The sequence below is a fragment of the Rhincodon typus genome, chromosome 3 (genome assembly GCF_021869965.1).
Source record: "Rhincodon typus isolate 14 chromosome 3, sRhiTyp1.1, whole genome shotgun sequence".
Taxonomy (NCBI): domain Eukaryota; kingdom Metazoa; phylum Chordata; class Chondrichthyes; order Orectolobiformes; family Rhincodontidae; genus Rhincodon; species Rhincodon typus.
The window spans coordinates 31,460,576-31,473,601 of NC_063334.1; the positions used below are offsets into that span (position 1 = coordinate 31,460,576).

At 40.5% G+C, this 13,026-nt stretch overlaps 1 protein-coding gene across 1 annotated transcript in view; it reads right to left on the reverse strand.

Annotated features, from left to right (window-relative positions):
- The window catches only part of grin3a (glutamate receptor, ionotropic, N-methyl-D-aspartate 3A), a 137,457-nt gene that overhangs the window by 71,810 nt on the left and 52,621 nt on the right, over nucleotides 1-13,026 (reverse strand). Inside the window, exon 3 of the mRNA XM_048595114.1 lies at nucleotides 2,572-3,619. Within this exon, the coding sequence (XP_048451071.1) occupies nucleotides 2,572-3,619 (1,048 nt within the window). The remainder of the gene's footprint in view (nucleotides 1-2,571; nucleotides 3,620-13,026) is intronic.

Here is a 13,026-nt window from a genome sequence, read left to right on the forward strand (position 1 = left end):
GGACAAATAAACAACTAATGGAAGGTGGAGGCTCCATACCTTGATGACGGGGAAGCCCAAACAGAGGTGAAAAATAAATTATTTCTCTTCTTCTACTCCTGAAGGCACCTGCATCATAGCAGTGTTCAACCAATTCAGTTCACCTCACATCATATCAAACATTGGCTGAAGGTACTGATTCTGCAAAGGCTACAGGCTCTGACAATAGTACTGAAGACTTGTTCTGCAGAAGTAGCCTCGCTAAGCTGTTCCAGTGCACTGATACCTATCTGACATTGTGGAAAATTGGCCAAGAATGACCCATGCACGAAAACCAAGACAAATCCAACCCAGCTAATTAATTGTATCTACCTACTCTCTTTCATCAAAGTAAATGAAGGGGTAGTCAACAGTGCTATCAAATGGAAATTGCAAAAGAATAATCTGTTCAGTGATGGTCTGTTTGTGTTCTGCCAGGACCACATGGCTCCTGACCTCATTACAATGATGATTCAAATGTGGCCAAAAGAGCTGAACTCCAGAGGTGAGGTGAGAGTGACTATCATTGACATCAAGGCAATATTTGACTCAAGAGTTGCATCAGGAATCCTAGCAAACTGGAGTCAATATGGGAAGTTAGAGTCATACCTGGCACAATGCAAGATAGTTACAATTGCTGAATATCAATTACTTCACCCTAAGATATCAAAGCAGGAGTTTCTCAGGTTAGTGTCCAAGGTCCAACCATCTTCACCTACTTCATCAATTAGCTTCCTGCATCATAAGGTTAGATTTGGAGATGCTTCATGATTGCACATTGCTCAGCATCACTTTGCAACTCCTTTTAGAGATGCTTGATGATTCCACATTGCTCAGCATCACTTTGCGACTCCACAGATACTGAAACAGTTCCTAGCAAAATATAGGATAAACTAGACAACGACTAGGTTTGGGCTTACAAATAGCAAGGAACATTTGTGCCACATGGTATGAGGCAATGACCAGTTCCAGCAAGAGAAAATCTAACCAATGGCCCTTAATGTTCGAAGGCATTACAATTGCTCAATCCACCATTGTCAATATCCAGGTAGGGGGAGGAGACACCATCGACCAGATACTGAACTAGGCCAGCCATACTGAAGGGAAGTGATGACCTAAAGGTACTATCCCAAGGCTACTAATTCAGAGATCCGCGTAGTGTTTTCAGAGCCTTGGTACAAATGCTACCATTGAGATCATGGAATTGGAAATCAATAAAAATCTGGAATGAAGAGTCTAATGATGACCATGAAATCATGGATGATTGTCAAAAAATAAAACCATTTGTTTCATTAATGTCCTTTTAGGGAAGAAAACTGCTATGCTGACCTGGTCTGGCCTACTTATGACTTCAAATCCACAGCGATCTGCCCTCTGTGCAATTAAGGATGGGCAATAAATGCTGGCCTAGCCAGCAACACCCACACACTATCAATGTACAAAACAAAACTGTTTGACTACCACCCTATCCATCAACCTCAAAATTCACTTCCTTCACCACCGAGACAAAGTGGCATCAATGTATACCGTGAGGAAATTAATCTTTATGTCAGTCCTGAATGATAAACCTGTTATCTTAAGACAATACACCTGTGCTCCAGGTTCTGCAGGGAGGACAAACAACTTCTCAGTATCAGCTCTGCAAGCCCCTTCAAAATCTTGAATGGTTCAATGAGAAGACTTTGCATTTTCAAAACTCCAAAGAATATTGTCCTAATTTACTGAGCCTCTCTTAACAGGACAGCCCTCTCATACAAAAAATCAATTTTGACTAAAGATCCAACAATACCTCAATTTTAAAATTCTCAGCAGTTTCAACCCTTTTTTTCCATACTGCCACTGTTAGCCTCTCCTTCTCCTTGAACCACTGTCATCTCCTGCTACTGGATTCCCTGGTGGCCCTGCTCTGGTTGTCGATTTGAATGGTGAAATTATGATGTTAAGTGCAGCAAGGTCCCCGTTTCTAAGTTTCCAACACTTTTTGGTCGAATTTGGCTTTCCCCCATGCATGGAAATTTTGAAGCCAATGCATCTATTGCTCAAAAGGAAACAAATTACCAAATAAGACCAGAATCCAAAGTCAGAAATACAGAAGAGTTGGGGAATAAAAACCATAGTTGGGGATGTCTCCTAAAGGAGAATTTCTGCTGCATTTGAATGGGGAAATTAAGCGATTATGAACTATAGTTGGCATAACATTTCATCATCGAGTCTCCAGGCATTTCAGATAGACATTCTAAGTATAGTATTATTTTTTATTTGAGTGCCTGATTCAATTTGCGTGACAGGTAAATGTGTGCACTTTTTGTTATGCTTTTGGAGACAATAAAAAAAACTGTGAAACCTTCTCTATAAAGAATGAATTTTGAGCTGACATTTTAATTAAAGTTTTCCTCTCACTTGCACAAATAAGAAAGCTTGAGAGCTTCGGGAACAAATAAGACCTGAAGCCATAATGATTCATGACAATTGCATGCATTGGGCAATGTAAATCAGTATGGATTATCTTTGCTTTCATATCTAAACTTAATGGAGTAGCAGCACTGTTCTTACCTTAGGATCATGAATTCCTGAAAGCTCCTCGTAGGTTTTCTCCCCTACCATTACCGCAGCTAGATTAGCAGTGTACGTAGATAGACAGAACAAGCAGAATATAGCCCACAGGTTCATTAGGAACCGTCCTGTCCAACACTTGGGGGTTTTGATGGCAGCTGTCCTACCAAACAAAATGGCATAGCAGACATTGAGGGCTGAAGAAAAGGAGAAGACCTTCTTCCTGTTTCTCCCCTTGGGAGTCATTCCAAAAGGACTCTTCCATTCATACAGAGTTAGAAACAATGCTGTCACATGAAGAGCCACAAAGATCCCCACCCACATTGACCAATGCAGCGGCCACATGAAAGCTCCGAAGGGGGCTGTCGTGTCTCTAGTCCGCACCAGGATGCCTAGGCTGGTGGAGAAGAAAGGGCTGGTGAAATCAATCACCTTGCTTCTCGCTGAGTTGATGCTGAAAGATGTGACGGCCAAGTGCGCTGCACGGCTGAGCAAATCACCGACCAGCCCTGTCCAGCGGCCATTTTTCCAGCCACCATACTTCCCGTCGCCGACGATGTACAGGTCAAAATCAAAACTCATGTCATCTGCCAGCTTTTCAAGGAGATCGATGCAGTAGCCATAGCAGCACTTTTTATATTCGATTGGCACGGAATCATTCCCTGACTTTAAGTTCTCAAAGAGACCCTCGATGACGGTGGTATCATTTGTAAGAGCATCCAGGCACAGCTGACCAGCAGGGCAATGGCCATCCGCATCTACATTGCGTGTGAATACAAAGGGATGTTCGATAAGGGTAACTACTCTTAGATGCAGCCGAGACGATTGGCTGCCACCGCTTTTTGGCTTCTGCATCTTGTTGGGCCAAATCCCGTGGTCCATGACAATTTTCCCCTCATGCCATCTCCCAAGACGTGTCCACATAGGCTTCCCAACGGGGTCAAGCTGTAGGTTCCAGATGTAGTAATGGCTGTCTGAAGTGATAACAGATGGATCTGTTACTTTAACATAACCTGAGACGCCATCGAAGCTTGTGTTTGCTAAAAATCTGAGGGAAAGATGGAAAGAAAATTTTTGGTTTTAATTCTGTTTTCCAAGAGTAACTGAGCAAAATTTCTTGTACCTTGACATAAACTTAAACTGAATATACCTCACTTGCCATTACTACTGAGGAAATAATTTCAACAGTTTCTAACTCGGTCATTCATGAAAAGGGACCAACCCAGGGAGAAATATGAAAAATCTATTATGGCAGATTGTTAGTTTCCTTGAAAAACAAGTTGTACTTTAAGGAATGCAACAACACTTCAAGTAAAGTATGCAATTTTTCTTAGTGAAGTGTACACCAATTACACTTGTTAATTATTTTGGGGCGAAAACAGCGGAGGGGATGGGACGTGGCAAACGGAATTTAAGCAAAGTGCAACCAATAATTTGCTTCTCATTCTCCTTGCCATCCTCCATCTCACTGAACTCAGCGTATTTGTCCTTGCTTCATTCTCTAATCCAGCTTCCCGCAGTAGTTAGTTCAATGGTGTCAATATTATGCATTGAATTCACTCAAGCCTTCAGAGACAAAGCAAAGGAACACTGTTGGAATGCAGAATTGACTCAAGCTCCATACTGCAAATGAAAATGCTGTTCTAGTATAATGATCTGACTATAATTAATGGCACTCTTTTAAGCAGACTGTCTCAGGTCACAGTGTAATTGCTGTGTTGCCTTGTAATTGTCTCATTGCTTCCATTTACTTTGCAACAATTGGATATGAATCTGTGCTGAATGCAGTCAATGTGAACTGACAATGACATCCAGCTACACCAAAGGATGCAGGATATACAGACTATGAACTGGAAGCAAACAAACATTTAAAGGGCTTGAGGTAGTTGCTCATACTGGGTGAAGGTGAGAAGGTCTTCAAGGGGTTGCAGAGCTGATTTGCTATGTTTATAGTTCCCAGAGATGAAAGACTTCAGTGACATAGAGAGATTGGAGGAGTTTATAATGTTCTTAAGAGTCATAGAGTTATACAGCACTGAATCAAGACCCTTCATTCGAACCTGTCCGTGTTGACCAGATATCCTAAACTGATCCAGTACCATTTGCCAGCATTTGGCCCATATCCATCTAAACCCTTCCTACTTACGTACCATCCAGGTGCCTTTTAAATGTTGTAATTGCACCAGCCTCCAGAACCTTCTCTGGCACTTGTTCCATACATGCACCATCTTCTGCGTTAAAAAACTGCCCCTCAGGTCTCTTATCTTTCCCCTCTCACTCTAAACCTACGCCCTCTAGCTTTAGGACTCCTCTACCCTGGTGGGAAGAAAAACCTTGATTACTGCTGCACAGGACATTGGTTAGGCTACTATTGGAATACTGTGTGCAATTCTGGTCTCCCTGCTATCGGAAGGATGTTGTGAAACTTGAAAGGGTTCAGAAAAGATTTACAAGGATGTTGCCAGGGTTGGAGGGTTTGAGCTATAGGGAGAGGCTGAATAGGTTGGGGCTATTTTCCCTGGAGCGTCGGAGGCTGAGGGGATACCTTATAGAGGTTTATAAAATCATGGGGGGCATGGATAGGGTAAATAGGTAAGGTCTTTTCCCCAGGGTGAGGGAGTTCAAAACTAGACAGCATTGGTTTAAAGTGAGAGGGGCAAGATTTAAAAGGGAGCTAAAGGGCACCTTTTTCATAAAAAGGGTGATGTGTGTATGGAATGAACTGCCAGATGAAGTGATGAAGGCTGGTACAATTATAACATTTGAAAGGCATCTGGATGATTATATGAATAGAAAGGGTTTAGAGGGATATGGGCCAAATGCTGGCAAATTAAACTAGATTTATTTGGGATGTCTGGTCAGCATGGATGAGTTGGACCAAAGGGTCTGTTTCCATGCTGTACGTCTCTATAACTCTATTCACACCATCCATGCCCCTCATGATTTTATAAACCCCTATAAGGTCACCCCTCAGCCTCTGACTCTCCAGGGAAAAAAGCACCAGCCTATTCAGCCTTTCCCTATAGCTCAAACCCTCCAAGCATGGCAATATCCTTGTAAATATTTTCTGCACCCTCTCAAATTTAACAACATTCTTCATCTAGCAGGGAGACCAAAACTGTATGCAGTATTCTAAAAGTGGCCTCAACAATGCCCTGTACATCTGCAACATGGCATCCCAAATCCTTTATTCAATGCACTGACCAACGAAGGCAAGCATGCCAAATGTCATCTTCACCACCCTGTCTACCTTCAACGCCACTTTCAAGGAACTGGGTACCTGTTCCCCAGGTCTCTTTGTTCGACAACACTCCCCAGGGCTCTACCATTAACTGTATAAGTCCTGCCCTAGTTTACCTTACTAAGCTGGAACACCTCACATTTATCCAATCTGCTACTTCTCAGTCCATTGGCCCATCTGATCAAGGTCCCATTGTATTGTGAGATAACCTTCTTCACTGACCACCACACCAGTAATTTTGGTGTCATCTACAAACTTTCTAACCATACCTCCTATGTTCACATCCAAATCATTTATATAAATGACAAAAAGCAGTGGACCCAGCACTGATCTTTGCGGCACCTCACTGGTCATAGGCCTCCAGTCCGATAAACAACCCTCTACCACTGGCTTCGGTCTCCTACCTTCAAGCCAATTTTCTGTCCAATTGACTCAACCTGGATCCTGTGTGATCTAACCTTATTAAATAGTCTACCATGCAGAACCTTGTCAAATGCCTTGCTAAAGTCCATATTGACAACATCTACCATTCTGCATTCGTCAGTGTTCTTTATCATCTCTTCAAAAAACTCAAGTTAGCGAGACACAATTTCCCCTGCACACAGCTATTTTGACTATCCCTAATTAGTTCTTGCCTTTCCAAATGCATGTAAATTCTATCCCTCAGATTCGCGCCCAACAACTTCTCCTTGGAGTGACGGATGTTAAAAGGAGACTTGAGAGAGGTATTTAAAATCATGAAGAGTTTAAAATCAAAAGAGTTTGAGATAGGAAATAGAGAGAATCCATTTCCACTGCCAGAAGGGTCTGTAGCCAGAAGAGATTGGTTTGAAGTGATTGGCAAAAGAAACTCCAGCTACATGAGAATTTCTCCCCCTTCCTCCCCCAGCAAGCTGTTGTGACCTGGAATAGACTGCTTGAAAGGCTGGTGGGAACTGCTTCAATAGGAACATTCAATAAGGAAATGGATAAATAATTGAAGAGGAAAACATGGTATTTTGTGGGGCGAGAGCAAGTTAAGGGCTTTAGTGGCTTTTTAAGGGCTTTTAGGGGAGGCGATGTCCTGATGATATCACCGCTACACTATTAATCCATAATGCGCTGGGGACCCAGGTTCGAATCCCACCATGGCAGATGGTGGAATTCGAATTCAACAAAAACAATCTGGAACTAAAAATCTAATGATGATCATGAATCCATTGCTGATTGTTGGAAAAACCCATTGGTTCACTAATGTCCTTTAGGGAAAAAAACTACCATCCTTACCTGGTCTGGCCTGTTTATGACTTCAGACCCACAACACTGTGGTTGACTTAAATTGTCCTCTGGGTAAATAGGTCTAGGCAATAAATGCTGGCCTGTCAGTGATGCCCACATCCCATGGGTGAATAAAAAGAAGTGACTAGTTTTCACAAGGATTTGGCACAAACATGATAGGCCAAATAGATTCCTTCTGTGTGGTATAATTCAATGATTCGGAGAAAATATGCTGATGTTATAATCTGATTATAAGTAATGTAATTGTTTTGAATAGATTATTCACAATGTAATAGTGCAGTACACATCCCAATGATAGCAAGATATGGTGTTAGGTAAGAAGAGACCAAGTACACTAAAGATGGAATAATGGCAGATCAGTCTCAGGGAAGCAGAAATACACGAGTCTGGAAAACTGAAGTTCCTATGCCAAAGTACAGGCACCAAAAAGACAGGAAAAACAAAAATCCTGCAAAATACTACAATGTTGGGAAGTCTACACTTGAAAGCTGAATGTTTCATGAATTATCAATATAAGTTGATAGTATTATTGTTTGTTACATTCTCCTCACAGTTGTAATTATACTACAATGTTTCATTTGTTTATCATATGCCAGCTTTTATATGAGCACAACTTGAAAGACAAGGGCCATTTTTCTCTCGTTTAAACAACCACATTTTTTTGTTGCTGCCCCTTTGCCTGGTGAAGGGAACTCTTCATGCAAAATATAGCAATCCTCTGAGGGAAATGGTAGTAACCACTCACGTCTTGCATAATTTTCTTAGTCTTGTTTTTAAGATTATGGAATTTTGAACATTAATCAAGACAATATCCTGGAGATTATTGTTAACCAAGGCTTCTGAATAGCAACTTTGCTGTTTTTCTTCTAATGGTGTTTAATTAAAATTGCAACTTGCTTACACAAAGCAAGTCAGAAATAGATTAATTATTCCTTTTGAAAATGTTTGAAAATCTTTATCTTCCAAAGCTCGCAAAAATAAGCTAAATTAGCCTTTTCCCTTGAGAATTCTCAAATTTTCCTCATTACCACATGCAGTACTTACATTGCATAAAATTTTTATTAATCAAAATATATTCAAGTTCTTCACACAACATTTAGAGTTCAGGAATGAATGTTATGTGGCCAATGCTAGTAATATAGCATTCATTCTCCATAAATGCTAATTCTCAAAGGAAAGAAATCTACTTTTGTTTGCTTCTTAGTAATTTAAATTTCACTGTCCAAACATAATTGGAGGAAATTTGAGGAATACATATTTTACAACAATATTATCAAAAATGTTTGTTTTTTAATGATGTGTAATGCACCTGGTAGAGCCATTACTTGAAGGTCTTTTAAATTAATGTTTATTTTTGTCCAGCATTGAGTCTGAATTAAAGTGAACCATGCAGTCTTAGCACTTGCACCTATACTTTCTGCCCCTGGATGGATTAGAATTGTTCAATCAACTGCACTGGTGGAATATTTTTCCTTCCTCCTGTTGCTTTATGTTGAACAACAAATAAGTTTGAAGAAGGAGAAAACAGATTTCAGAAATATATTAAGTGGAATTAAATTGAGCTTTACTTAAAACAAGCATAGGTGCTGAATTTGTATTACTAGGCAGAAGTGGACAGTGCTTATATGAAGATTTGTAAGGTAATGGGTCTGAAGCAGCCAATGTTCATATTAAATTAGAATTGCCCATTCTATTGATGTCGTTCAGAACCTATAAGTGGAGACCAGGAGTTCTAGTCTAGGTTTCAGAGGGAGCAGGTGCATCTGTACTCGTTCCTTGATGTCCTAGCAATTATACCTGGCTAAATGTAGTTGCACTCATTGGTAAATATAGTAAACTTTCGTGTTACCTAAGAATGTTGCCTTTTCTGTAAATCTTTTACAATGGTGAATCTCCTACCATTACTTGCTAGACAAGCCCAAGATGGTGGCACTGAAATACCTCTGACAACCCAGAATCATAGAATTGTTACCTTGTAGAACAAGACCATTTGACCCAATTCTCTGTGTACTGTAACTCTGTGCCCATCTCCTGCCTTTTCCTTGCTATCCTGCACACTGTTTAAATAAAAACAATCATGCAATGCCCTCCTGAATGCTTCAATTGAACTTGCCTCATTAGACTTCCAGGTTACTCAGAGTCATACAGCGCAGAGACAGACTCTCCGGTCCAACCAGTCCGTATCAATCATAATCCCAAACAAAACTAATCTCACATGCTGGTGCATGGTCCATATCCCTCCAAACACTTCTTATTCATGTACTTATCCAAATGTTATTTATACGTTGTAAGTCTACCCGCATCCACCACTTCCTCTGGAGGTTCATTCTACACACTAACTATTCTGTGTTTAAATAAAATGCCCCTCGTGTCTTTTTAAAATTTTTCTCCTCTCATCATAAAAATATGCCCTCTAGTCTTGAAATCAAACGCCGCACCCCTCCCCCCCTCGCCCCAACTAGGGAAAAATACCTAACATTCACTTTATCTGTACCGCTCATTATTTTATAAACCTCTATAAGGTCACCTCTCAACCTCCTACATTCCTATGATAAAAGTCCCATCCTATACAGCCTCTCCCTATAATGCAAACCCTCCATTCCCGGCAACATTCTGGTAAATCTCTTCTGAACCCTCTCCAGCTTAATAATATCCTTCATATAACAGGGAAACCAGAACTGGACGCAGTGCTCCATAACAGCCTCATCAACATCCTGTACAACCTCAACATAATGTTCCAAATCCTATACCCAAAGGTCTGAGCATTGAAGGCAAGCGTGCTTAATGCCTTCTTAAGTACCCTATCTATATATGATGCAAATTTCAAAGAATTATATACCTGAACCCCTAGGTCTCTCTATCTACAACACTTTAATTATATAAGACTTCTGTTTGTTTGTTTTATCAAAATGCAATACCTTGCATTTATCCAAATTAAACTCCATCTGCGACTCCTTAGCCCATTGGCCCAATTGATCAAGATCTCTTTGTTATCTTAGATAACCTTCTTCACCGTCCACTTCCCCACCAATTTTGGTGTCATCCGCAAACTTACTAATCATGCTTTCTATATTCTCATTTAAATCATGACAAACAAAGTGAACCCAGCACTGATTCCTGTGGAACATTGCTGGTCACAGGCCTCCAGTCCAAAAACAGCCCTCCAGCATCATTCTCTGTCTCCTACCGTTAAGCCAATTTTGTATCCAACTGGGAAGCTCCCCCCGAACCCCAAGTGATCTAACTTTATTAATTAGTCTACCATGCGGAACCTTGTCAAAGGCTTTACTAAAGTCCCAGTAAATAATGTCTATCACTCTGCCCTCATCAATCTTCTTGGTTACTTCCTCAAAAAAACTCAATGAAGTTTGTATTTTTGTTTCCTCACCTTGGATTTGCTTCTGTTGCAAACCACTTTAGTCCTTTATCCTTTCATGAGCAGGAACTGTTTACCGGTTAACTGTTGCCTTCTCCTCTCCAAGGGAAAAAGTCCAAATTTCTTTCCTCCTAACTGAAATGTCTCATCCCTGGAACCATTCTTTTATTGCACTTTCTCCAATGGATTCACATTCTTCCTATAATGTCCCACACAGAAGAGTACACAATACTCCAGCTGAGCTCCAACAGCATCTTGTACAAATTCATGATAACCTCCCTCCTCTTCTATTCTGTTCCCCTATTAATGAAGCTTTGAATACTGTATGCTTTATTAACAACCCTCTGCCTGTCTTTAGATTTACTTATTTATTTGTCACATGTACTAAGTATAGGAATACATAAATACAGCGAAAAGTGCTCACCTCTGTCAGCTTATGTGATAACTGCAACATACACCCATGTCTCTTTGCTCCTGCACACCCTACAGAAAAGCATTCTTCATTTTATACTATCTCTCCAAATTCTGTGCCCCAAAGTGTATAACCTCACTCTTTTCTGCACTGACCTTCATCTGGCACCTATCCAACCACTTCACCAAATTGTCAATGTCCTTTTGAAGTTCTGTGTTGTCCTCCTCTCAGTTTATAATTCTCCCAAGTTTTGTGTGGTTTACTAACTGTGAAACTGTCCTCTGCATACCAAGATCCAGATCATTTTCTTTTATGTATATATAACTATATATTATATATTGACCCATCATGCAGTGCTAAAGGTCAGCCCCACTATTCCTGGAGTTGCCACTAAGGTGGAAAACTTTGATTACCACAGAACTGTCCAATTCTACCCAACTGTTGAAGTCAGACAGAAATATATACACAACCAGGCTTGTATACTTAACTAGTGACAAAAAAACCTGTTTGGTTAAAGACAATTTGTAACAATGCTAACAAAGGAATATGAAATACTAACATAAAATTCTATAACTCTATCCCTTTTAACTATCTGCACATACAGACACACACACACAGGAACACAAAGATACACATTTTAAGGGTGGGGAAAGAGATAATACAGTTTATTACAGGATTCAATGAGTTGATTTGGTTCAATGTTTTTCAAGTTCCTTTGATCTCTTTTTAATTCTTTGCTGACAACACAGTTCAGTCTTCCAGTTACTGAGAAATAATCCTTACAATAACCTTAACAGCTTTCTTTATCCTTCTTTCAACAGGGGTATGCAACAAGAGCAGTTAGGTACATCTCATACATAGCAGTGAGAGGAGGAGGTATATCTTGATGTATTCCCTTCAGAGGTTAGGTTCTCTCTGCTACACTGTTCACACACACACACAAACACAAACGCGCACACACACACACACACACACACACACACACACACACACTCTGCTACACTGTTCACACACACACACGCGCGACCTTGTCCCCTGTCAGAAGCCATTCCAAACGTCGTTGTACAGTTGAGCTCTCTTGCACCTGCAGTAACTAGACAATGGAAAAGCCAACCAAATCAAAGTAGCTGGGAAAACAACCCAAACATAAGCAAGGGGAGACAATTTGTCTGTTCAATGTCTCCAAGGAATAACATAGTGCAGCATCTTATAGGGGCCTGAACACTCTGGGCTATAGCAAATTTTGTGGTGCAGTCATAGGTGAAGCCTGGTGAAATCAGCCTTGACATCACGAACAATTTGCTGCATCTGTTGTGCCATCTGTCCCACCTGATGGGTCTTCCATCGAGGTGCATTTCTTGCTAAGCAAGGTGAATTACCGATTGAGGAGGTTTATAGCTTGTTAAATGCCTCAGTACCACACAATTCACCTCATTAAAATTCAGCTTCCTATCTTACCTAATGAATTGAACAAGCATGATGTTCAGAATTCCATGTTTGACACCAGGTACCAACATCTCGGGGCATGCTTTATGGGCACTGCTTGCTTGCGCCCATGTCCATTGATATTGGTGTGTGATATATTTCATCATTGAAGAACCCTCATGGTACTTGTCTGATTCATTTACTATGCTTCTGCACTGCAATGCTGTACCTTGGGCTGCACCAGAAAATGACATTCTCACCGCCTCCTTACCAATTTTAAATCTTTCTAGTAACTCAATTCCCTTCTCTGTCACTGTGGCCTGTGCAGTATCTGCCTGGTAAGTGTGGACAAATGTAAAGTATTCATTTAACACCTTAGCAACATCTCACAGCTCTGTGCAAATCTTCTTTTTGGTAACTAATGACCCTACTCCTCCTTTATCACCGTTTTACTGTTGTGTTGCTTATTGAAGACTTTGGGATTTCCCTTTAGGTGCCAGTCTTTTTTCATTATCCCTCTTCATTTCTCATATTTGCTTTTCCATTTCTCATTTGAACCTTCGATATTCATCTTGGTTCTCAATTGTATTTACTACCTGATGCCTTCCAAAATATAGGTTTTCTGCTTTTAACTTAATTTCTATCTCCTCTGTCATCCAGAGAATTCTGGATTTGTTTGTCCTATCTTTTCCTTTTGAGGGAATGATTCTTTATTGTACCAGA